Source organism: Lepisosteus platostomus, chromosome 23 (assembly GCF_059453375.1).
Source record: "Lepisosteus platostomus isolate fLepPlt1 chromosome 23, fLepPlt1.hap1, whole genome shotgun sequence".
Lineage (NCBI taxonomy): Eukaryota > Metazoa > Chordata > Actinopteri > Semionotiformes > Lepisosteidae > Lepisosteus > Lepisosteus platostomus.
The window spans coordinates 8,567,220-8,594,656 of NC_142633.1; the positions used below are offsets into that span (position 1 = coordinate 8,567,220).

The window sequence follows — 27,437 nt, forward strand, 5'->3', positions numbered from 1 at the left end:
GAAAAAAAAAAACATTTTAACCGTCTCAGAATCCATGTCCACTAGGTAGCAGAGACCGACAGATCTCCTCAACATACAGCGGAAGCAAGCGAATTGCGAATCTGCTCATTCTAAGGCTGATAAAATGTGCACCAGCACAATCTGCTGGAAAAGGTGGTGCACACCATCTGGGTGGCCTGTGGAGGTTCAGGTATGCAAAACTCTCAAAATCACACAAGAGATGTGCATTTATGGTGATTTCTTTTACATAATGATATTAAAACCATCTACAGTTAGCTGTCTTCCTGATCTTTGCCTGGTTCTGCAGTTCAAGTACTGGCAAACATTTCAAGTAACAGCCTACAGTGATGGTGCAGCACCATCAAGAATAAACGTCATCCCTTGATGCTTACAATTCTGAATATACTGTATCTGGCATTTTTTCACTATATTGTGATTTTCTCTACCGTTTGTTGTGGTTTAAAATTTAAAATTTTAAATTTAAAATTTAATTTTAAAATGGCTTCACTGTTCTTAACTGCACAGGACCCACTGAAATACCATAACAAACCATAATACATGTTAATAATGTACTCATGGTCCACTGCAGAAAAGAACAGTACAGACATGTTACAACCACATGACTCAAGCAGTAAACGCACAGTAAAGTACATGTTGAAGTCAATGATCCAGGTATAGAGGGCTTGAACCTGGGTCATGTCACTAGCTGACTGTGACTGTTGACATACTAGACTGTGATCCTAAAGTTAAACAAATAAAATGTAATCCTTCATGAGGATATGCTTCATAAATTGCAAATCTTTCAGATTGCATACTAGAAATTTCCAATCTGTATATTTAACCCAACGTATATACATTTAAATTCATACGTCATCATATACTGTACATTAATGGAACTCGACTCTCGACTGTTGATGTCTGATTGTGTCCTGTGTGTCACGCTTGTAAAAACTTCCTCTTAAGGACGCTCCAGCCCTTTCCTTGTTCTGTAATGATCCCCTGCACCTGCCTCCGGTTCCTGCCCCCGTCCTATAAAAGCCAGACGTTCCTGACAATCTGGGCTCAGCTTTGGAAGATGGACGCCCTGAAGCCCTCGAGTCCTGGAGCGACTCGGCGGCATCGGCTTCAATGGCGTCCTGACCTTCTGAGTCCGGGACTGGGAGCGTCTGGTCCTGTGACCACTTTCATTCCCCTGACCCTCCGCCGGATCCCGCTCCGGCTTTTAACTCTGTTCGTCTTTGTCAGGATGGATCACCCGGTCTTGGACATTGCACCGTTCTCCGATTTGCCTCGGACTCCTTTGGATTGTTTGCCTCGGCCACACCCCCCTGAACACCAGCGCACCTTGGACACGCCCCCTGTTTTCCTTCCAGCCCCTTTGCATGCTTTTTTCCGCGTGTTTCCCTCACTCCTCCCTGGATTGTGCTGTCTGCATAGGGTCCAGAAAGAACGCTTCGTGACACTGTGTCGTATTGCAGCCCCCATAAATAAGAAAAACTCTTACCATTGAAGAGAAAACACACCAATCTGCTTCCCCTTTTCGAAAATAAAGTTCCTGCCAAAGCTGGGAGTGAAGAAAGAAGTGTGCCCCACTCACAAACAGGCGAACTGATGTGGTGGGATGTCGCTGGGAAGCCCCTGTGGAGCACCTTGCCCGTTTTTAAGACTCGACTGAGACAGACTGGCACTGGCACTGGGAGAAAACGAGTTGGATTCGGCTCTCTTGTCAACAGCGTGCCCGTTAAACAACTAATCCTGGTGTCCGAGAACGTAAAAAACACAGCCCCTTGATTCTGCCACGAATACCGGCAATTGCAAAAAAGCAGATCTGTGTGGACAGTATGTAGAAAGTGGATTATAAACTGGCTGAAAATAGAACGGATTTAAGGCTCAGATTAAAAGATCTTCTCGCTTCCGCTGCCTCTCGGCTCTGAGCCTGAAGCCCTGCTCTGCGTGTGGCTCTCCGGCAGGCTCTCTCGAAGTGACACACGCTGCAGGATCACCCTCCAACACGAAGAGAAACGGGAAGCAGGGGGACTGCGGCTACAGGCCGACTACAAGTCCCTGCGATCTGCCATCTAGACGCCGTCTAGAGAACTCAAAGAAGCTAGTAACGCCCCCACAGGGGTTTGAGATTCTTAGTTCTTTAATTGTCTCAACACGTACATAACCCTGCCAGTCAAACGACTGCAACCACCACAGGCGAAGGAAGAAAGCCCAGGCACCAGTTTCATGACCCGAAAGACATCATCCTGCATGAGTATCTGCATCACGCCCGTGCATGAAACACACGGGTCCAACTTCCAGGTACAATTTAATCTATGTAATCACTTTATATGTTGCCTTGGAGAAGTCTGACTGCTAAGCAAAGCGATAGTAATAACACAGGACTGGAGGCTAGCAGCACGGCCGAGAGGATCCTGGAGTGGATAATAAACTCCATCTGGACAGATTCCAAGAGGTGACAAAGGGGCTCCAATTCATGGAGCAGCTTACTGTTACATACCGCTGTAATGAGTCTCCTGCCCTGCGCTGGCAAAACTGTGCCTTCTCCCTCGGCAGAGACTCAGAACAGGGTGGCAGGGGGCAGCAGTTCTGGGTCAATAGTGAAGTGCATGCTTTAGCAAAGCTTTACAAGGAGCCTTAATAGGACCCTTGGGCCCTGTGCCTGGTCGTGTCCTCTAACAGCCCTCCTCCATCCCTTAAAAAGCATTAAAAAGCATTAGATCACAGAAAAAAAAAGAAACATAAGAGAAGCCATCTCAAAATAAAAAACCAAAAAGTTGCGCGTTGGAGACTCGCACAAGGTTTTGTGTGAGGTTTTTAGTAGAGTGGGAAGAGCTTTTTGACATTGCAGACCCTCCAGGGCTGGCTCGGCTGCCCAGTGTAACCCGCCGCAGCCCCAACACCCGCATGCAGCATTCAGACTCTCGTGGAGTAACAGGTGAGGCACCGCGGAGCATCTCCCCGATAGACTCAGACGCCACCAGATAACCTCAGGAAGGGGTCCTACCGTCCAGGGAGAGCCAGTCGTGCTGAGAGGAGGGCAGGGAGGGCAGCGCGCGGGCCTTGTACTCAAACACCACAGAGTTGGAGATGATCTGGTTATTGACAGCCACCTGCAGAGTCACCAGGCCAGTGTCATGAGCTGGAGAGAGAGAGAGAGAGAGAGGGCGTGAGGGTGACGAAGAAGGACAGAGGGAAGGGAGTGGCTAGAGCCTCAGTGAAATGATCAGGAGTCGTGTACAGAGAGAAGTGGGCGTGACGAAAGGCAGTGCTGTGCAAATCTTAAGGCGTGGAGTGCATGGCGGGGGAGTTTGCGTGTGTATTGGAGTCAGTGTAAGGACGTTCGGCAGGTTCGGTGAGGGCAGACAAAAAGCCTGTCCTGCAGAATGTGGGCAGCCCTTACCAGGGCAGTAGCAGCGCAGTACACCTGGCTGGATTAGAGAGGCAGGCACCGAGATCTGGTCAAACAGGCAGCTGTAGCTACTGCTGGCCTCCTGCCAGGGACCGGTGATCAGCACCTTCACTCCACCCTGCAACACAAACACAGTTCCCTGACGCAGCTCCTCAAGGAGGTGAGCATTACAGCAGCTGCTCTGAGCAGGCCAGCGGACCATGAGAACTAAAGAGCAAGAGGGACTTGTATGTTTATGTGTCATATATAAATATCCAAGGAAATGTTTCTAAATGCTGTGTTAATTGTATCTGCCTTGGCCACACTGTAGTTCAAGTCATGCCAATAAAGCCTTTTGAATTTGAGAAAAGGTTACAGGTTACAGAGAAGGTTGCTCTGTCCATCTTCTTAGTAAAGAGCCCTGCAATATTAAATTGAGCGACCTCAAAAGCAGGAGTCAAGTTTTCACATGCACCCATGGTAAAAATACCACCCTTATGCGTGTGCCTATGTCTGCTTCCATTGCAAAAAGGAGGACGAGACAGAGTATAAAGTACATCTCTGCTGCCATCTGGTGTTTTGCAATTTGAATGACATCCTTGCTTGTTTTTGCCTTGTGAGCAACGCTGCGAATTTAACATCCCACTGCCCTCTTGTGGAATAAACGGCTCTGGCGATCAGTGAACACTGCAGACGCGCACAGGAGAACATGACTGCGCCAGAAAAAGAAATACGCAAATCTAGCTCAAGCCAGAGAGGGACCCAAACATAATCACAATTACAGAAACCTACTGTGCTAAAATGTCAATTTAAATTAGCAGGGATGTTGTGTCTGATCTTGTTATTCTGTCACTGTGAAATTATACTCAAGGATTCCAAAAGAAGCTGCAGTTTATTTATAATCTCGCAGGTTCTTTGGTACGCCTGGCATGGACTGGAACACAAATGTTGATCAAATCATGAAATTGTCTGAAAAACAGTTCTGACACCCCGAAACGTTGCGTTTCTTTCCTTCTCTTTCCAGCGTGGAATAAACCTGTACCTGTCCCTTTGCTGCCTGCTTGAAAACATGTCACATTACAGCAGAACCGAGCTCCAGCGGCCTGGACCCACGGCCCGTTCAGCACCCCCGCGTGTGATCGCGTGTGATCGCGTGTGATCGCGTGTGCGTGTCTCACCTCGGGGTAGGACCACTCGGGGGAGTAGTCGGTGACCATGAAGAGCCTGCCGGTGGCCTGCAGCATTCCCAGAGCCCCCTGCGCCACGGCCGCCGACACCACCTCCGCCACGTGCATGTAGGCCAGCGAGCCGGCCTCGCCCGCCGCGCCCGCCGCCCCGCCCGCTCCCCCTGCCCCGCCCAGAGCCTGGGGGCTGCAGCACGGGGGCAGGCAGAGCTCCGCGGGGCCGTAGCCCGCCCCCCTGGCCCCGGCCTCCTCCGCGCCCGGCGGGGGCGGCCCGGCGGGGGGCGGCGGGCCCTCGGAGCCCGGCGGCGCCACCAGCTGGTGAGCGTACAGCGCCGCGGCCCCGGGCCCCACGGCCGCCCCGCCGCCTTCCACGGAGATGAAGTCGTTGATGAGGTCGGAGAACTGGTTCCCGAAGGAGATGTCGAAGTGGTCGAGGCTGATCTCCATGCCCCCGCCGCCGGCGCCGCCCCCGCCGGCGCCCCCCAGGGGCGGGTGCGCGCCCACGGCCTGGTACAGCCCCTGCAGGAGGGGCTGCAGCTGCGGCGGGGGGCCCCCGCCGGCGCCGCCGCTGGGGTTGCCGCCGCGCAGCAGCCCCCCTCCGCCCGCGCCGCCGCCGGCCCCTCCTGCCGCGGCTCCTCCTGCGCCCGCGCCCCCGCTCTCGGGCGCCTGCTGCAAGTAGTGCTCCGCGCCGGCCCCCTCCGGCCCGGCGGCCCCGCAGGCTTGAAGGTGATCCCCGGCCTTGAGCAGCCCCTCCGCCCCGCCCTCCGGGCCGCCCGCCTGCCCGCCGCCCACCCCGCCGCCAGCGCCGCCCTGCGGCTCCAGGGCCACCACCTCCTCGTGCTCCGGCCCCAGGGGGGGGAACCCGCCCTGGTACTGCAGCAGCTGCAGGGAGGCCTGCTGGCCGGCGCCGGGGCCCTCGGCCGGGGAGCCCCCGTTGCAGCTGGAGGCCGCGTGCTGGCTCTGGTGGCCGTGGTGGTGGTGGAGGTGCCCGTTGGTGCCGCCGCTGCCCGGCGACTCCGTCTTGACCACCTGCAGGCCCAGGAAGGCGGCGCCGGAGTCGTGGGAGTTCTGGTCCAGCAGGTGGGTCTTCTGCGCGGCGCCCGGCTGACTGCTGGACTGCGGGGGGGGCGGGGGGGGCTCCTGTAGGAAGAAGCTGGGCGAGCGGCTCTGATGGGCCAGGTGGGGGCTGGACATGGCCTGCCCGTACCCCCCGGACACCGAGGACGAGGAGTAGTCCTGCTTGGCGTCAATGGCGCTGAAGTCCATCTGCTCCAGGGTGGTGCTGGGGCTGAGCCCGCCCCCGGAGGGCAGCAGGGAGCTGGCAGGCGTGAGGGTGAGGGAGCCCTGTGCCGATCCAGGGCCCGCGGAGCCCGGGCCGCCCCCTGCGCCGCTCACGACCGACCCCACCTGGTAGCTCGCTTCCTTGGCCAGCTGCTGCTCGAAGGAGGTGTCCTCCGTCTTGATCTCCGTCTTGACCAGCGAGGTGCCGAAGCCGTACCCGGAGTCGGAGACGGGAGGGGAGCGCCGCAGTCCGCCGTTGCTGCTGCTGCTGCTGCTGCTGGGACCCACCGAGGAGGAGGACGAGGTGCCAGAGGAGCCCGCCTCGCCCTTCAGCCCGCTGCCCCCGTAGGTCTGGCCCTGCTTGGGGTTGTTGAGGAAGCAGTCTGGATCAAAGTTCACGGTGGTCTCGGGCAGCTTGATGCCGCTGGAATCCAGGCTGCTGGAAAGGACCAGCTCCTCGGACACCCCGGGGGCCGACAGCATCGCCAGCCCCTCGGAGGCCCCCGCGCCCCCGCTGCCCCCCGCGCCCGACCCGGGGAAGGCAAACTTGTGGCTGTCGGAGGTCACAGCGAGGACCAGGCCCTGGGAGGCGGCGTCCGGCCCCATCAGGTGGGCGTTGGGGCCCCCCGTGGGAGACATGCTGTAGATCGGGTCTCCGGTCACCTCCGACATGAAGACGGCTGCGCTCTGCGAGAGGCTGCTCATCACCGAGGCCACGTGGCTCATCCCCGTCACCACTGGGCTGTCGGCCATGTCCGGGTCGCTGTTCAGGCCGCTGCTGATGGACACGGGGGAGTTCTGCGTGGTGTCGGGCACCTCCACTTGGTTGGTGGACGAGACCTCGGTGCTGTTCTGGTGCAGCAGCACGGGCTTCGGCACTTTGCCGTTGCGCTTCTCCCGGGCGCCGCCCCCTCCGCCGCCGCCGGCCCCGCCCCCCTTGCCCCCGCCCCCTCCGTGGCTGTGCTCGTTCTTGCCCTCCGACACGTCGTTGTTCTGCACCTCGGAGTGGGCGCTGCTGTAGCCCGCGCCCGCCCGCGGCTCCACCTTGGGAGAGATGATGCGGTGCTTGGCGCTGTTGCACTTGTGGTGCACGCTGCTCCCGGCACCTAAGGGGGAGAGACAGGGGGGGGGGGGGGCGAGGGAGAGTTAGCGTCACGGTTTAAAAGGGCTCGCTCCATTCGGCGCTCAACTAGAAATCCCCAAGCTGCCAAGTCCAGGATAAAACTTCTTGGCCGCACGACTGCGTTTCCCGCGGGGGACAAGCGTTCACAACAGAGTTCTGCATAAAAAACGAACAAATCCGCAAATACTGGAACATAAGAAACATCGAAACATTACATGTAGGAGGAGGCCAACTGGCCCATCTTGTTAGTTTGATTCCAACGGTTTGTTGATCCAAGAATCCCGTCATATTGTGGATGGATGGAAAACAGGTGGATCTTATTTTCACAGCAGTAAAAACAAATTATACAATGTTTACATGATGTTTGTCTCTCGGCCTCTCTGACTTAAACGGCTTGGAAGAGTTTCGCACTCCTGAGGATTGGACAAGAAACCTGTTTGGCCCGGTTACTGTGTGCTGAACTCGTTTTGGGCCTACTTGGCAGAGGAGAAACTTCACAATTCATCAGATTATTGAGGATGCTTGTGCTGTTGAGAACTGACATTCAAATTACAGTATATTATGAACGTACCACACGACTATACTCCAGCTCTTACTCAGAGCTATATACTCCTATATATGACCATACTCCAGCTTTTAATCAGACCTATATATTCCTATATATGACTATACTCCAGCTCTTACTCAGAGCTACTCCTATAAATGACTATACTCCAGCTCATACTCAGAGCTATACACTCCTATATATGACCATACTCCAGCTCTTAATCAGAGCTGTATACTCCTATATATGACCATAATTCAGCTCTTAATCAGAGCTATATACTCCTATATACGACTATACTCCAGCTCTTACTCAGAGCTATATACTCCTATATACGACTATACTCCAGCTCTTACTCAGAGATATATACTCCTATATACGACTATACTCCAGCTCTTACTCAGAGCTATATACTCCTATATACGACTATACTCCAGCTCTTACTCAGAGCTATATATTCCTATATATGACCATACTCCAGCTCTTAATCAGAGCTACTCCTATAAATGACTATACTCCAGCTCATACTCAGAGCTATACACTCCTATATATGACCATACTCCAGCTCTTAATCAGAGCTGTATACTCCTATATATGACCATAATTCAGCTCTTAATCAGAGCTATATACTCCTATATACGACTATACTCCAGCTCTTACTCAGGGCTATATACTCCTATATACGACTATACTCCAGCTCTTACTCAGAGCTATATACTCCTATAAACGACCATACTCCAGCTCTTAATCAGAGCTAAATACTCCTATATATGACTATACTCCAGCTCATACTCAGAGCTATATACTCCTATATACGACCATATTCCAGCTCTTAATCAGAGCTATATACTCCTATATACGACCATATTCCAGCTCTTAATCAGAGCTATATACTCCTATATACGACTATACTCCAGCTCTTACTCAGAGCTATATACTCCTATATACGACGTTACTCCAGCTCTTACTCAGAGCTATATACGACTACACTCCAGTTCTTACTCAAAGGCCACTGCAGCACCACGATTGCCCAGATCCATTAGAAACTCTGCGACCGTCCACATGTTTAAACCTCACTTGCAGACCTACCTTTCCACTGTCATTTTTAATACGTAATTTGGTTTCTTGCAGTCAGGTTGTTGGGCTGGCTTTTCTTTTGCCGTTTTTTGCCTCTGCTGTGTACTGGATATGAGCTATTGCCCAGTGCTTCAAGTTTGCTGAAAAGTGCCAATAAATAAAACTTTTGTTTTTAAAAAAACTAAAATATAAAGGAGCAACTACACAACGCTGGAGCAAGAGAGGCTGTGCAGATGCTGATGAACTAATTTTATTATAGCTTCCTCTCACAGCAGGGAGACCAGGTGTCTCACTCCCTGGGGCATCTGTTGACATTTACCAGCTGTGTTGCTCTGTCTTATTTTGGGCTGCTTGTGTCTCATTACAGGTCTCGCTGGCATATTATACAAGTGACAGGACGTTTGCATAAAACAATAACCTAATGATAATTAAAACACAGTTTCAACCGACCAGTCTCCACTGCAGAGGGCTGACTGCTTTTTGTTTCGAGAGAAACAAAGTGTCCTCTTGAAACAAACTGGACCAGAGGGGATTTGCACTGGAGCACTAATAAACAGGTGCTCCAGGTTCTAGTGATAGCACTGCACTGCCACAGCTCTCTGCGGAGTCCTAGACCATCTCTGAGTGCTCACATTCCCTTGAAACAAAAACACATCATGCAAATGCTGCAATTAAGTGACAATAAGCCTGGTTTCGGTTTGAAATTAATAATAATAATAATAATTGCTTACACTTATATAGCGCTTTTCTGGACACTCCACTCAAAGCGCTTTACAGGTAATGGGGTCTCCCCTCCACCACCAAATTGTTGCTCTATTGTACTGATTTCGAATTGTATGCTAGCGAGTGTAAATCTGTTTCATGCAAGTTTAAGATGAGCGGGTGTTAAGGTATGTAATGTAATGAAATCGACTGTCAGAGGAGTGTGACAATCTCCTCTGTAGCTCACATCCCAGCGGCCACTGCATGTAGAATTCACTGTGTGACTAGCTATGGACACACATGATTGACCACCAGAAGTTTACTACAAGTCAACCAGATAACGAGAGCTACTCTCGCCTCAATGTGTTGTAACGATGTTTGGTGCTTCATTATCAGAAGTATTTGCAAACCGGAGGTGCAGTACTGCCACCTTGTGGTCATAGTCTGTACCACAGGTAAGTAAGATCTGGGCAGGGAACCCCTACATGCAGTTCCACAGAATTGGTTTCTATAATTCTGATAAATCGGGCTGATAAATTGGATTACATAATTGTATTACATTAGTGTTCTGCAACAAAAAAAAACTCAGAAGGATTATGGATAAATACTGTAAAACTTATCTCTGCTGGAAAATACTCTCATCACCCACACAATCAAAATCCAGGCTCTTCTTTCTATCTACAGTAACATCTCCACTTTGCAACAGCGCCCCCCGGTGGCTAAGACGGCCTATACACCCAGACATAATCTGTTTGCTATCAGGAGTAAAACAAAGGAGCCCCCATAAAAAGCCTTCGCAACAGCCACTATCTGTAACAGGGTCTTGGCTTTTGCAGACAATGCCATTTCCATACATGAATCCACTTTCTAACCTCTTTATCCAGTTCGGGGTCGCGGAGGAGCTGCAGCCTGTCCTGGCAGATGTCAGGCCCAAGGCAGGGTACCCCCTGCAGGGCACGCCAGCCCATCGCAGGACAAGCACAGGCACAGACACGCACACACTCACGCCAGGGCCAGTGTTCCCAGAAGACAGTTAACCTACCGCCGTTTCTTTGGACGGCGTGGGAGGAAACCAGAGCCCCTGGAGGAAACCCACGCGAATATGAGGAGAACATGCAGACTCCACGCAGACAGCACCCCAGACGAGGAATTTAACCCAGGGCCCCGGCGCTGCGAGACAGAAGTGCTGACCACTGCGCCACCCTGCCACCCATGAGGCCACTGACTGGGACACCACCTGGGGTAATAAGCAATCATGGCATGAATTCTGATCTGGGTCTCTCACAGAGAGCGGATCTGGCTGGCAGGTCAGCGTGGACTCTGAAGCTGCATTGGGACAACCAGCATTCCCTGTCCTGGTACGATTGGACCTGGTCCTGTCCTGACACAGCGCAGACGGAGCTTTGGACGGCTGGGATCCCTGGTGCCGGTGGGGGGATGGCGGACGTTTGGGGGTTGGAAAATTAGGAACAATTTGCTCACAAACAAAGCACGCCAAGGAAAGCACTCAGATCACAGAGACGCAGCACTGAGGATGAATATATCATCAGCTGTGAGCAGAGCTAAACTGTTGAGTGAGAAAGCAGTCCCACGTCCTCATTACAACAACATCAAGGAACAGACTACCTCTGAATCCGTTACATAAGCTGCACGTGTATCCAACCGGCCCTCAGGCATAGCCAGACTCTGAGCTGAACTCGGAGGGCTACCACTCCCCACTTGCACAATTTTGAAAGCAGCTTCGTGATACGAAAGAGCAGGCCCGGGAGTCATGTAAAAACATGTACTACTGCTGAAAGTCAAAAGGCTGGTCTCCTCAAGCAAGCTGGGTAAGTGAGGGTGGATATTCTGAAAGTGGATGCCAAATCCGCATCAGGGTCTGAGCTCCCCCCTCCCCTGCTCACTGCCCCTCTCGCCTGTTCTGCCCCTGGCTCGCTGCCCCTCCCCCAGCCCTTACCCAAGGTGCCCGTGCAGAGGCAGTTGTGAGTCCGGGGAGGCGGCTTGGTCTGGTGGCTGTCCAGTATCTGCTGCACCAGCTGCTCCACAGAGAAGCCGGTGCTGCTGTTCCCATTGCTGCAAGTCCACTTGATGCCATGAACTGCCGGGAGAGAGGAGACACAGTCGTCAGCCGCCGCCCAGCCCGCCAGCCATGCCACCCCCCCCCACACACACCTCCCCTGCAGACCCCTCACCTCTGGGGAGAAACAGAGGACCTGCCTTCACCAGCCACGCTAACCCTCAGCATTGAAAGCCCAACTCCTGACTTCCCATAACCCCCTCTCTGCCTTCCCAGTGGCCAGCACTGAAATAGACAATCATCACTCATTGCACTACGGTCTCTGGAGTGCAGATTCCCAACATTACTCCACAGTTCTTTACATTTTGTAAGAATCTTCCAGGAGAGGTGTTTTCCCTGGAGCCAAAAGCTTTGAAATCAAAAGGGAGATCTTACAATGTTGGACAGACTAAGCTGGTTCTGCTGGAGCTGACCCTTAACCCTCATTTTAGCCACAGTGTGGCCAGTGGTCAGGGTTCCAGACTTCTCTGAGAAGCTGTGGGTTCAGATGCCAGGTTTATAGCTAATATTGTGCCCTTGTGCGAAGCACAAAATTGCTCCACTTAAATAACCAGCTGTACAAATGGGAGCTATTGTCAAAAGTCAAGTGTCAGCCTAATAATTTAGCAATATAAAACAAAGAAGTCGTTGATTTTTATCGGATTTCTGAGACTGCCAGTCATTCCCGATTGGCAGCAGTACCCTTGCTGTGCCTGTCCTGCTCCTCACTCCTTAATATGGTCAGGCCTGCTTGCTGGCATTACAATCAGATAGTGCCAGAGGGCTAGTGTTACACCAGGACGATCTTCCTGAATGGCTCAGATGTGCCCCTGCTGGCCAGCTGTTGTAGTGCAGCCTGTTGTCTTGCAATGCAGAGACCGGCTCTCTGAAAGTGCCGTTCCCCTGTATTCCAGCGGGTGTGATGCAGAAACTGCTGAGGAAGAACAAAGTGCTGTGCAATGCAATAAAATAACCAAAAGACTGGATGTAGCACCACTGCTTGAGTGCAAAACTCCCTCCCTCCACAGCCATTCTCTTGATTTGTAAAGAAACTCCACTTCTATCACTCCCCCACTGTAGGTTGTCAGTGTGCAGAAACTTTCAGACTGACCTCTGGGGAAAATAAAAATACTCAGGTACAACACAAAAGCTGCTTCTGTAAGACTTCTTATATTTGATTTTCTTTTACTGTATCATTATCATATTATTAAAATGATAGAATTACAGTAATTATACTGTATAATAACAACAATTGCATCCATCTGGGGGACCCGGAGCCTGTCCCGGCAAGCTGTGGACACAAGGCAGGGCACACCCTGGATGGGACACCAGTCAACAGACACGGGCATGCACAACACAGCCAACTTCCCAGAAGCCAATTCATCTACCAGTGTGTCTTTGGGCTGCAGGAAGAAACTGGAACACACAGAGGAAACTAATCCAAACATGGGGAGAACATACAAACTCCACACAGACAGCACCCCGAAACTGAACCCAGGTCCCCAGCGCTGTGAGGCAGTGATGCTAATCAGTGCACGACTGTGCCACCAGCAACAAATACATAATAACTGTTGCTATTTGAATCTATGCATATGATGCTGTAGACATCTATTTGCCTACTGCAGAAACTTCGGTCATGAATGAATGATACTACAGTACTGTTTACTGTGACACAACGCCCACCAGAAGGAACCCAACAAGCGTGTTTCTCTGCAACATCATGGCGAATCGTCCATTGGCAGTCAGTCTTGAGAGCACAGTGCAGATGAGCCCTTCTAACGCGCCTGTCTTCGGCTGCTAACGTCAACTTACATGTACAGTATGAAGCAGAATGAGAAGTCTGTTTGGACAGCGCTGCCTTCAGAGCTGATTAAAATTCACACACCCGTAATTCACGGAGATTGCTTGCTGTTCAAACACACCCTGAAAGCTGTTAAACACTCAGTGCCTTGCTTTTTAAAGAGTGATAGTTCTATGGGAAGTGTTTTTCATCCTGCTTTCACCCGGGTTGCTGTGCTGCTGCTGCTACTGCTCATAAAACTCCTGCTTCAAAAAATTATCTATGAAAATACTTCCAAAGCTCTGGAGAGAACCAGATTTAGAATATCAAACACAATCAAGGCAGCTTTAATATCGGCGCCCCACGCTTCAGTACTCCTGCGAGCGGGGATCTGCGAGAGCGGGCGCGAGGGAGGGAGACAGACAGGAGAAGACAGCAGGGAGGCAAGGTGACGGGGGAGGGAGAGGTGAGGGAGGAGGAGGAAGCAGATGGAAAAGGGAATCTGTTTTTTTTTCCCCCTTAAAAATGAGCTGGAGAGCAGGGGGGGGGGGGGGGATTGTGTTGGTCCCATGTGGTGGCTCCGCTCAGTCTCGAGTGATGCTCTAGCGTGTACAAGCTCTGTTCTGAACACCCCCCGTGGTAAGATTTCCCCCGAGAGGTAATGACAGTCCAGATTATCGCACATCTCTTCAGTCTGCATCTGGAGTGGTGACCGTTTTCGGAGAGCGAGAGAGGGCACAGTGTGCCCCTGACTTGCAGAAACGCAATAAGAGATACATTTGGACAACTTCTCGTGTGACAAAATGAGGCCCAATGACACACAGTACAAACGAGGGACTGAGAGTCCGTCATCCAGCTCTTGATGTCTCTGTCACGGATGTCCAAAGGGACTAACCGTGGGGAGCAGGAGAGCGGAAAAAGACCCATATGCGTAGCGGCGAGAAGGGAAAAAGGCCCGGGCTCATTAGTGCAAAGAGTTCAGGAATGCCGTATAGAAACCTATGCCCTCAGGGAGCGGACGTGGGGCGCCCTGGGGCTAGGCGGGTCTCAGGACATCCGAACGTCAATGCTGAGCGAGGACAGAGAGCAAGACCCGGAAATATATAGCCCAAGGGAAAGAGAGGGACCGGAAGGACAGCAGACCGGAAACTAGGGACAGGACAGAGAAGGAGCGCCCTCTGGCTGCAGAGGGCGTGACAGTCTCCTGACTGGATATACAGCTCCCCGCACTCCCCTTCAGACAGCGGGGGATTTCACTGTCTGAAGGAGAGCGGAGGATGCATCCTTCAGAGTCAATTTTGCTTTGCGTGGTTATTGACAGAGGAAACGAGGCCTGCGTCCAGACGGAGACGGGTGTGAGGGCAGGCAGAGGTGGAGGACGCACAGAAGAGGGGCAGAGAGACAGGTCATCTCCCATCAGAGCACCCCGAATGCGCAAGGCAGCGTGGGCTCAACAGAGCGAGGCCCCTCTGCAGCTCGCCTTCCTGCACAGAGTCGTCTCGCGCTGCTGCTGAGCCTCTCAGGTCAGATCATCGTGAAGAGCGGGGGGGCTTTCACACGTCCTCAGGACCCCTCTGCTCAGGACCCCTCTCCCCGACTCCACGAGCTCAGCGCAGCCCGGCCCTCCTCTTCCCCTGCAGCTGCCCCTGTCTCGCCCCAGCCCCACCCCCTCGCCTGTCAACCCGCTGTAAGGAAGAGTGCCTCGACCCCCATGTCCACAACAACTGCAGATAAGGTGCACAGGACGTCTGAACCGCATTCCATTACCGGAGTGCCGAGCAACATGTCTGCAGTAGGAAACCTTGTCACAGTCTTTCAGAGCAGATTGAGAGAAGAGCTCGAAGGTTCGGCTTGTAATCGGACTTGTCAACAGACTTCACTTAACGGCTTCTGAACAGGGACCTCAGTCAATACCTGCACGCAAGTGCAGCTGTACTCAGGAGGAGGCTGCAAATCCACTGAAGTGCCCTTGATTTGACACCTTCTAAATTAGATCAACATAGTTCCAGTGCATACAAACAAACTCGCCTATGCATTTGTGTCAAAAGTTCAGCTGGGGCAATCAACTGTAGGTGCTGTGCAGTCCCAAAACCATGCCAGATGATGACTAATAAGAGGGGTAAAAAGATAAAGACACAGCAAACCACACCTAAAAGAACACTAAAACTAATCAGGGATATGTAAGATTTTCTCAATGTGCAAGATTTTCTCTGTAGGATTTCTCTGTTAAGGTTTGCCATGTGTGCAAAATATTCTTGCGTGAGGGACACAAGACACCTGCTGCTGCCACAGAAAAATCCGACAGGCTGAACAAGCAGACTGTTGTCTCACATATATGGAAGTCTGTAGGAAGGATCAGAGGTGAACTCTAAATATACTCATCCTAAGATATGCCATGTTGGGCACATAGAGGGGATGTTTTAAAGCACGGAAGGATGTCTGTGAACAACGGTAATCCGATCAGATAAGGAGAGGATTGCTCTGCTCATTCTGATCACCACAGAGCCGCTTCGTGAAGAAATAAACTTCTTCCAAATCTGCACTGGACTACGCTGTGACTCCTTGCTTCTCTACAGATACTGACTGCACTGCATTTCCATCTACTGCAGGATCTGTAACCTTGAGGATCTTGAACACAATCTGCAATAGTATGCATGCTGTATGTCAATCTTAACAGTCATATTGTTTTGTCATGACTCATGGTTGTACGATAGATGTGATGTGTACAGTTTTGTAATGTATTCAGATGTATATATAAATGAGCTCCTAGGGGACGATGAAGTTTATGTCATCATTATATTATTTAATGTCTGCATGACTGTCTTTGGAAGTTGCCACAGAGACAATGGGTTTACTTAGTCCAATAACAAAGTCTGTGGGGTTCAAAACCAGGTCTGTCGTCAGAATAACAGTGATGTGGAGAACAAAAATTAAGAAAACAAAGCTCTTTATGCTGTCTGCCTACTCTCCACCCATTGATTTGCTGGTATCGGGGAACATCTTGGGCATCGCTGCACCACCAAACACCCCCACAAGGGGGAGCTCAAGTGTGTATGCGCTGCTGGTGGCAGTGTTGTCACAGTGCTGTGACCAGGCCCCCCCGCCATACTGCCATACTGTAATCTGCTTCCTGACCCTCCTCCCTGGCCAGGGGGAGAGGGACAGGGGGACTCTGTCACACGGCAGTCACTCACAGGGACTGTGGTGACGGAGGGGTGCGTGTCGGGTGCGACACCTCCTCAGTGAGAGAGTACGGGCTTGAGTGAGGAAGGGTGCCAGGGTGGACTGCAGGATCCTAAGCCAAACACGGAAGAAAACTGGGACCAGCTGATGCTGGAAACAGAGACCTGAAACAGGTGTACTGAAGCTCAGCAGGTGTGAGCCTGGTCAGTACCTGGATGGGAGACCTCCTGGGGAAAACTAAGGTTGCTGCTGGAAGAGGTGTCAGTGGGGCCAGCAGGGGGCGCTCACCCTGCGGTCTATGTGGGTCCTAATGCCCCAGTATAGTGACGGGGACACTATACTGTAAACAGGCGCTGTCCTTCGGATGATACGCAAAACTGAGGTCCTGACTCTCTGTGGTCATTAAAAATCCCAGGGCGCTTCTCGAAAACAGTAGGGGTGTAACCCCGGTGTCCTGGCCAAATTTCCCCCCTGGCCTTTACCCCATCATGGCCTCCTAATAATCCCCCTCTATGAATTGGCTTCATTATTCTGCTCTCCTCCCCACTGATAGCTGATGTGTGGTGAGCGTTCTGGCGCACTATGGCTGCCGTCGCATCATCCAGGTGGGGCTGCACATTGGTGGTGGTGGAGGGGATCCCCATTACCTGTAAAGCGCTTTGAGTGGAGTGTCCAGAAAAGCGCTATATAAGTGTAAGCAATTATTATTATTATTATTATTATTACCTGGTGATCAGACACTCAGTTCAGCTTTATTCCCCAGCTACAGACATGCATCGATCATTACAAGAATAAAAAGAGTACCTGACCACCAAACACGAGGGGTTATTTTATTCTTCTATTCAGATAGATTGTAATTTTGTCATGGTATCTGGTAGTGAAAGAGTCTTTTACTGTCATTGAAGAGGAAGGACGCAGGATGAGGAAAGATATGTGTTTTGGGGGCATGACTGGGAGGCAAGGGGATTCCCCGACCGAGCTTGTCCACAGAGCGCAAGACTGGGCGATCTGGAGACACCTGTGGAATCTGAGCCCCCATGATCCTTGCAGAGTTGCTATGAGGTGGGTGAGGTGAAATATTAAACACAGATCATATTAAAAGAATCAGCTTGAATCAGGAAATAACATGTGTGATCAATCACAAAACACTTTAGCACAATTTGGTCTTTTGCGCTGCGCAGGGCCTGAACACATACAGTATGGTCATACAGAAGGCTGACATTTTTAGCGATGGTGGGATAATGAGGGAAAGCTGGATATCTCTACTGAATCAGAGGATTTTAATATATAGGGACCCTCTTAGTATATAGCTCCATATAAATCAGTGACAATGCTTATATAAATATAAAAATAAACCACTTGATAAATGTCTGAACTTCTGTTTTAATTTAGATGTTGGAAGTTAATCGTTTATTATCAGTTAGCATACTATCTTCTTCTGTCATCTACAGATTTGTGGCATTAGTCTGCATTTTGTCTGCTCTAGAGAATAAACACAGTGCCAACGTAGCAAAACAAATTCCTCTGTCCCTCTGGTAGATAAGTCTTAGTTACAGTGTCTAGACTGTCCTTTTTATATCGGCTGAGCACATCTCCCACAGAGACTGATCGTATCATTCCACAACCGAGAAATATGGAATAGTGCTCTTCATGTGCTCTGTTTTGCATTTCTCATACATAATACAGACGTGCAGGTTGATGTGTGCAAGTGTTCTGTATTAAATATAGGTTGCACAGGACAATATGTATAGCTTGGGTGGCTGATGTATAAGTTTAATATGAATAATATATGGATGATGTAGAGTACAGTATCCTTGTTCCCCCTCTCAGTGTGATTGAAGGCCAGAGCTGGGCTTGTGCTGGTGCAGTTCTGCCAGTAGGAGGGGGTGTTGGTCTGCGGTATCTCCCAGCAGGAGCTAGGTCAGTCAATGTGAGTGCAAGGACTGCGCTCGTCGAATTACACAACACCTGGAATTTACAGCTGCTGCCCCTGCACCGGCCACTGCCACCTCCGGAGCCTCTCAGCGGCCTGACCATCTTTTTGTTTTTAACGCATGGCGAGTTTGCACTGAGACGGGAACGCTGCGGAATGTGTCTCTCTCACTTCGCACCTCTTGTTCTGTTCGATTTCAATCCAGATGATAACCCCCCCCCCCACTATGCATGATTACCACGGTAACATCACCCTGATCCAGGGATCAGATCTGCATACAAGGAACATCCCATTGGCTGAGTTATGCTCTCAGTTTTCATAGGATTGAAACGAATCTTCCACATCACTCCCACCACGCTGCAAACTTCCCTGCAGCTCCCAGCAAGCGCAAGACACTCAGATCAAATTTCACAAGATGATTTCCCATAATCTGCTTTATAAATAAGCACCGGGTTCTGCCACCAGCACCACCCGTCTATCGATCATTCCAGTTGAACCAAAATCTTTCCGCCTTTCATAGAAACCACAACAGGTGAAACTAACCCCCACTGTAGCAGAGGCGATCACTGCAATCTGCTTAAGAATAACCGGTTGATTTAAGTGTTAAATAAAAGACAGATAAAGAAATGCCTACACCATACAAGTTCCAAATCTCAAATTAAATTATTTCGATGTCTCAAGAAAAAAAAAAAAGTAAGACCACATAAATGAACCCACAAGCAAACAGATGGACAAAACATGAAAACAGTGCAGATCACCTTCAGGATCATAGAAGACACAGCAAAGTACAAAAACAACGACAGCTCCTTTTCCAGTCTTGCCAGGTGAATCAGTGTATTTCATTTCTGGACATGTGGTGGGAATGAGCCGAAAGTAGCTGTTCTACCATTTTATGTGTTACATCACCATGCCATCATGCTGACATTGTGCCATCCTTCTCCAAGGAAAGGCAATGCCCATCCATCCTTTTTTTCTAGCTACTTCATTCAACTGAGGGTCGTGGGGGAGCCTGAGCCAATCCCAGCAAGCAATGAGCCTATCCCAACAGGCAGGGAACGCCAGCCCATCACAGGGCACACACACCGACGTCAATGTCCACACACACCAGGGCCCATTAACCTACCAGCATGCGTGTGGACTGTGGGAGGACACTGGAGCGCCCGGAGGAAACCCATGCAAACCCAGCAAGAACATGCAAACTCCACGCAGACAGCACCCCAGGTCTGGATGTGAACCCAGGACCCCAGTGCGGTGAGGCAGTGATGCTGACCACTGAGCCGCTGCGCTGTCCGGAAAGGCCATCTGAGTAATCAAGTCATATTTTCACACTGCGGCACTTGTTGCTGAAAGGGGAGCGAGAGCAGCCCTGAGCTGGACAGACAGGTGGGTACTCACACATCGGCTTGAGCTGGCCGATCAGCTCCTCCTTGGTCCACTTGGCCCATTCCTTCTTGTCGGTGTTGATGGAGCACAGGATGGGCCCACAGGGCTTCCCACAGTCCTCTATAGCAGGCACATTCAGGTAGTGCACCAGGACGATGTCAGGGTTCTGCGGCACAGAGACAGAAAGTGTGAGTGTGGGAGAGAGAGCGGAGCACGTCTAGGTGGGCTTCCAGCAGGAAGGCAGGGCCCTGACAAGAAAGACCGGGAGACGGAGAGTGAGGCAGTGCAGAGCGAACTCAGGCAGAGCACCGCTGATGTCGGGGTTCTGAAGAAACACGGGGAGACGCGGTGACTGTGTGAAAGCACTTTTAGATCCTGTACCAGTACAACATCAGATTGCTACACATTAAAGGGAAAGGGGGGGGGGGGAAGATTTGTCACTCAGAAAAGAGGGGAGACGCTGAACTCTACAGATCTCTGCTGTATGTCTTTCATTTGGAGTAATTGCCCCGTGTGTGCACGTACGCCCACACACACACAACTGTGTATACACTTTGTGGAGATGGTGTCCTCAATTAGCTTCAATACATTTCTCAACTAAAATACAGCTATTTACAGCCAGTTAGAATTACCTCAATAAATTACCTAAATTGACAACTTATGAATAATAGGTGCTGTTTAAAAGCACGTCAAGCTAAAGTGAATAACATCAATTCAGTTCACTGAGCGTGAATAGCTTTGATTACTAACTGGTATAAACAGCCATATGAGGAAAATAATCCCACACTGCTTTTATAGGCCTATTCATAGGTACTGAGACAGACATGCACACAAACTGACACGAGCGCATACACACACAGCCTGCGTCTCCCAATACCATATACACTACACACACAGCCCGCGTCTCCCAATACCATATACACCACACACACAGCCTGCGTCTCCCAATACCATACACACAACACACACACAGCCTGCGTCTCCCAATACCATACACACAACACACACACAGCCTGCGTCTCCCAATACCATATACACCACACACACACACAGCCTGCGTCTCCCAATACCATATACACCACACACACACAATGTCTCCCAATACTGTACACACAACACACACACAATGCCTCCCAATACCATGCACACAGCACACACATTGCCACCCAATACCATACTCACAACACACACTGTGCCTCTAGATTTCACACACACAAAGGATCACAAACAAAGATCTTGTGAGGGTGTGTATCTTTGTGGGGATTCCTCTAACTCCCATTTAACTACAGTATACCATAGGGAAGTAGGAAAGCATTTGATATCACTTTCAAATTAGGCCTTTTTCAGGGGTTTAGACCTACTGCCTCTGTATTTTTCTAACATTTTGTCTTGATACTAACAACAGAAACTGATATACATGCACATACTGTACACTGGCGAACTGCTCCTAGCCCAGGTACACTCACACTCACCCATGCACAAGATTGCCCTGACACTTAAACCACACCCCAGCTGCATAAACCCTCTCTCTTCATGATGAGCAGGACCAGCAGCGAGGTCAAACGCAGCCCACACTCTCATTCCCAGACACGCCAACACAGAGAAGTGTCTCCCTCCCGCTCGAGAGCTCTTCAGCACAATCTCCCCACCACGCACAAGCACAGCACACTGGCTTTCTGGCACCAAACTCCCCCAAAACACACTCTCTCGGCAGCAGCAGCAGTGGCTTCTTGATCAAGAAAAATGCAGCAGTAACATCTGTTTGACTCTTGTTTGCAGCTTCATCAACGCTAAGTGGTCAATAAATCAGCCTGGTGCAGCTTGGCGCTGGCTCCTGGCTTGCACCATCAATCTCGCTGGGCGCGACCATAAAAAATGAATCGGGCCTCCGGGAGAAAGCACACAGGATCTCCGTGAAAGGTGAGGGGAGGGGGCCTTTCTTGGGCAGGTACACTGGTATCGTGAGCCCCTGCAAAGCTCTGAGTTCAGAGGTCGGCGGCCCTCGGCTCTTCCACTTCTTCCTGCAACAGGACGCCGATCCGACAGGTACTGTGCTACCTGACCTCCCTCCTGACTGCTTACTTCCCCCTTCGGCTTATTCCTTGTTCCTCATTCCATTCGATTAAAGTGCTTGGGAATTACAGCACCAGAACCAAACAAACCGTTTCTGTCATACTAGTCACTGTGTTGCTGCTTCAACCTGTTACAGAAGTAACGTCAACCCCCCTGGAACCAAGACATTGTAAAGGTCTACTGCAGCAGGACCCATGCCTTTGGTGGAGTTTGTGGCTGTATAGAGAGCCCAAGAGTGACCATGATCATCTTCCGACATGGGCAGAGCAGAGTTTTGGAGTTGCAGAGTCTGCCATCGTTTAGGGGGTGCTGCTGTGTCTGAGCCCACAGGTGTCCACGATTCAGTCGCATCAGGGACACAGTAGGGATACAGGACCCCCAAATACCATTCAGCCATGTCTGAGAGGATCACAGAGATCCAGTTTCACAGGAGTGTCTGGGCCACTTATTCCAGGCAGTTGTAGCTCCTACAGCTACATCGCGCCCACTCTCGAGATCACTCAGACCCAGACATGAATCAGGCCCACCTGCATGTGCAGAAAAAAATGCCTCATCAAGCTGGACAGCTGCTTCTGGGGAGCATTCAACAAAAGCATAGCTTGATGGCTTTGAATAAGAGCCATCAGCACAGTCCTGTCTGGCATTTCATTGTGACCTTACCCTCAACACTGTCCCAGATGTAGCTGCTGTCCCTCTCTGACTTTGTAGAAGTAAAAATGAAAGGAGCCAGATTCTGACAAGTTAAAACCAGGAGCAAAATCTGCCCCATTTTTCTTTTCCTAGAGGGAACTTAATCATTGTAATGTTGTTGCACTAAATCCAAACAAGCCTGGTAGATGCAAGATCTCCGAAATGAATATTTTAAAGTGTTAGCATGGTACCTATTTTTGGAAATTCTGCAGGCTTTTATTTTACTTTGGAGAAATCTTTTTGGTTCATTGTTAAAATTAAATTTCATGATGTTAACTATTATTACAATACCACAATTGTGACTTGTTCCTGACAGCAGTGGCTCCCAAGAAAAAATAATAATGATGATGTTTATTTTGGGGACACTATAACTATCATCATCTTTGTCGTCATCAAATACAAACCTGTTCTGCAGTCATCCAATATTTCCAACTCAACACTAATACTAAAGGTGCAGTGCAGAGAAACATTTCTAAACCCCCAGTATAATTATGGGAATCCCAATTTCCTACTGTCATACCCTTGGTTAATCAAGACCAGTCTTTTGTCAAATCATCCAAAGGGTTTATAGCGACCACTTTTATGTTTTTTAAGACGCAACAGTGTATGAATTAGAAAAAAGGGAATATCTAAGAATCAGTGTTTCTGAAATAAGGTTATTTAAAGTTAAGAAGGTGAGTAGAATTAGACGGTTAAATAATTAGGTAACAAGTAAAGGAGGACATTCCTCTCCTAATAATGGGCATAAATTTGGTCACCTTTGGCACATTTCCCAGGTACATGGTACAGAGTATCTATTAGAAAAAGGTATTTTATGTGTAAATCCGAAATCTACTTTAATTATATCCTTCTCCATCACTGTTCCAATGCCTGTCCTGTCCCTGAAACACACAATCTTGAAGGGGTGCTGGAAAGTACAGAAAGTACAGACACCTAAAATGACTGGGACTCTCCAGTCCCAGTCCCAGTCCCAGTCCCAGTCCAAGACATGCACTGACACTCTGCACTTCCAGTTCCCAGTAGCACCTAATCATCCGACACCCTAAACCCAGACCCCTCCTGGTTAATTCTCAAGCATGAACCTGTTATTGTGGCACATTTACTTTTGCAAATAAGCCCAACATCATTGTACAGTGCCTTTATAAGATCTTAAATGGCTCGTCTTAAACAGCTCAGGTGGGCAGCTGCGTCAGCATGCGTAGGCTGCAAAGGAACAAGTAATAGGTTTATTCCATGCTGTAAAGAGAAGAAAGAAAACACAACGTTTTTCTTCGCTCTGCACCCGAAGAATGCTCCACAGCCGAAACGTTGCGTTTTCTTTCTTCTCTTTTGAGCATGGAATAAACCTATTACTTGTTCCTTGGCGTGTCTTAAATAGTAACACTTCACGTGAATAAAAAAACTGCCATAACTCTTTCATAGACACTACTCAACACCATAAAAAACATGCGTAATCCTTTACAACCACTTGTGCAAATCACATTACGGGCACGCAATTATTCGGTTCATAACGAGATATAGTTTCAGCCTAAATCTAAGAGCGGACCTCCAGGTAGAGAGAAGTCATGTGTAAATGATGGAAGACGCCATTAAGGACTTGAGAGCTGACAAGGACTTTCTGCAGATGCAGCTCTGTAACAGTGGACCTGGTAATTTTATGTGAAATTTTATTTTGCTTTTTTGGTTTTTATGCATGTTGTTTTTATCAGGTCATGGGAGGTACTTGGAGGTAAGATGGTGTTTTTTAGCCTCGATCAAGTACTGTGTTACAGTAAAAAGTAACCTTGAAGATCTTGGCTTTCCTAGAGCTGGTCTAATTGCAAAATCTCCAGTATGTTCAAAACACATATGTTCTGGGACTACATCGGACTGCAGGAGTCACCTGTTGTTGCACACCACAGGGGACAAAAAAAGTCCCAGATCGTTTTCCAGCCCTTTTAAGGATCAAGAAAAGCAGCAGTGAGTGGCTCCTAGGACAGTATCCAGGTGTGTTATAGGGTGGTTTTCCCGAAGGGACGGTCATTTCAGGCTGTGCTCCTGTGCACAGTAATAAAATGCCCCCAGATGGCATCACCAGCTGTGCTAATCGCTGGGCACTGCCCTCATTCCCCCCCTGCTCTCAATCCCCTGCTCAGTGTCAGGAGCCAAAGAATAAACCCCACAGTCCCGCCGATCAGCGAGAACATAAGCCATCAAATTATATCATACTTAATATTTATACATTATCAAGAGCAATTGCAGCGAATCTAAACAGATTTTTATTTCAGGTACTATGTGTAAGCACATAGTGGAAAAAAGGTTAACATTTTTCTTCTAAAAGCCAATATTTATTAAATATGTACGAGCTCTATGAAATTTACACTTGTTTTGTCCTAAGAAAACAACACTGAATTTCACAAGCAATTACCTAAAACTTTCAAAACGATCATTTAAGACACCTCAGCTACAGGCACTGTACAGTATTTCTTTTTGATTTGGCTCTACATCTATATGCAACATAATGTCCCTTTTTGAAAGAAAAAAGAAAAGAGATGCTTCATCATTGACTCAGGTTTCTTTGCTGTTAATTCTGGCATTTTCATATTTCCGAGAAAATGAAGGATTGTTGGTTCATCTTTTCAAAATTCAAGGCGTTCGGTAAAAGGTCTGGTGATCACCACCTGACTGGGCTAACCTCATCAGTGTTTAGACCGCGAGGACATTTCTAATGGCTTTGAGCCCTGTACAAGAGTCCCCCAGACCAAGGCTTTGAGCCCTGTACAAGAGTCCCCCAGACCAAGGCTTTGAGCCCTGTACAAGAGTCCCCCAGACCAAGGCTTTGAGCCCTGTACAAGAGTCCCCCAGACCAAGGCTTTGAGCCCTGTACAAGAGTCCCCCAGACCAAGGCTTTGAGCCCTGTACTAGAGTCCCCCAGACCAAGGCTTTGAGCCCTGTACAAGAGTCCCCCAGACCAAGGCTTTGAGCCCTGTACAAGAGTCCCCCAGACCAAGGCTTTGAGCCCTGTACAAGAGTCCCCCAGACCAAGGCTTTGAGCCCTGTACAAGAGTCCCCCAGACCAAGGCTTTGAGCCCTGTACAAGAGTCCCCCAGACCAAGGCTTTGAGCCCTGTACAAGAGTCCCCCAGACCAAGGCTTTGAGCCCTGTACAAGAGTCCCCCAGACCAAGGCTTTGAGCCCTGTACAAGAGTCCCCCAGACCAAGGCTTTGAGCCCTGTACAAGAGTCCCCCAGACCAAGGCTTTGAGCCCTGTACTAGAGTCCCCCAGACCAAGGCTTTGAGCCCTGTACAAGAGTCCCCCAGACCAAGGCTTTGAGCCCTGTACAAGAGTCCCCCAGACCAAGGCTTTGAGCCCTGTACAAGAGTCCCCCAGACCAAGGCTTTGAGCCCTGTACAAGAGTCCCCCAGACCAAGGCTTTGAGCCCTGTACAAGAGTCCCCCAGACCAAGGCTTTGAGCCCTGTACAAGAGTCCCCCAGACCAAGGCTTTGAGCCCTGTACAAGAGTCCCCCAGACCAAGGCTTTGAGCCCTGTACAAGAGTCCCCCAGACCAAGGCCAGTGTTGGTAAAACAGGGGGGAGGCACAGTGACACAGTGGTGTGCAGTGGTTAGCACTGCTGCCTCACTGCGCTGGGGCCCTGGGTTCGATTCAGACCTGGAGTGCCACCTGTATGGAGCTTGGGTTTTCTCCTTGTGTTCGTGGGGGTTTCCCAGTCAGAGTGCGTGCATGTTTGTGTCTGTGTCTGTCTGCCCTGTGACTCACTGGCATCCTGTCCAGCGTGTACCCTGCCTTGTGCCCCCTGCTTGCCAGATAGGCTCCAGCTCACCCATGACTCTGGATTAAGTAAGACTGGTCAGAAAATGGATGGACGGATGGAGGGAAATTACAACAGGGACTCAAACTGCACTTGTGTGAAGGGAAAGTGGAGTTTAATGGAAAGACAGCATGAGCAGCTATGCAGGGGCGCTTCTGAATAGCTGAAGGATTCCATTCCGAAGTGGCCCCTCCTTTTCCCTCAGTCTTTTCCAAATGAATTGATCGCTCTTGCTTCATTTGGCAAAGGTATGTGATGGTGTATATTGTATTGTGTTTTGGTGTCGGTGCCGTTTTCTAAATGTTGCTAACAGATCCATCATTTGTGCTTGACCTCTTAAGAAATCCTGAAGAAGACGATTGGAGCAAAAAGAAGTAAAAAGCCCAGATGTTTGCACACATCTCCTCACACCGGTTGTTCGCCAGTAGAGAGCTCGCTTCGCAGTCCCATGACTATAGACCTGGTGCCCCTTATGTCCATCCATCCGTTTTCTGACCATCCATCCCGTACAGGGTCACAGTGGAGCCTGGGCTGCCCCTCATTTCGATCGATGTGAAGGTGGTGGGTCAGAAAGACAGGGCCTGGATTCTACTTCGAAATCCCGCTTCTTCCTTCTCTGGTGCGCTGGCACTATTTCTGGAAGGCTGCTCAGTGCATCCCTACTGTAGCTTGGCAACAAGTGGTGCACCCACACACACAGCCTCCGTTCCCACACGTGTGAACTTTGCATCTGTCGCTTCTCACTCGGCGGAGCATTCTAAAAATAATCGCACAAATTACCCTTCGCACCATGGTTTTAAACGGAGTAAATGAATGCGAGGTACAGGGGGTCCATGCGCACGGCCTGTTATTGCTGGTGTCTCTCTTACTTTTAAGAAGAGCAAAACTTTCTAACGCACAAGACACACCCGCACATCTAGATATCATCGTAACTTTCATGCTTCGCAGCCACAATTAAGCTGATCGTTTCTCTGCTCCAAGCAGCACCCTGCGGTGCAGCTCATTGACAGACAGATCTGTCAATCTGGCCACCATTTTTAAATTTTCAAACTGGGATGGAAAATAAGTCGACTGCCTTTAAACATTGTTCTGGATGTTCTCGGTGCTAGCCTATAAATGTATGCAGCACGATATCTTGAGATCAAGCTTGATGAGAATAACCGGATACCCTTGGAGATATGTTTCAGAACCGCCAAGCGGGGGCCTGTTAATTCTGAGCCT

General features: G+C 49.8%; 1 protein-coding gene across 10 annotated transcripts in view; it reads right to left on the reverse strand.

The window, feature by feature from the left end:
• LOC148641991 (calmodulin-binding transcription activator 1-like) overlaps nt 1–27,437 on the reverse strand; it is a 442,365-nt gene that overhangs the window by 56,109 nt on the left and 358,819 nt on the right. For all 10 annotated transcript variants that reach the window (XM_088617429.1, XM_088617430.1, XM_088617428.1 and 7 more), the window contains 5 exons: nt 19,656–19,809; nt 11,266–11,406; nt 4,576–6,968; nt 3,410–3,536; nt 3,014–3,148 (listed from right to left, as the gene is read on the reverse strand). In XM_088617429.1, the coding sequence (XP_088473555.1) occupies nt 3,014–3,148; nt 3,410–3,536; nt 4,576–6,968; nt 11,266–11,406; nt 19,656–19,809 (2,950 nt within the window). The remainder of the gene's footprint in view (nt 1–3,013; nt 3,149–3,409; nt 3,537–4,575; nt 6,969–11,265; nt 11,407–19,655; nt 19,810–27,437) is intronic.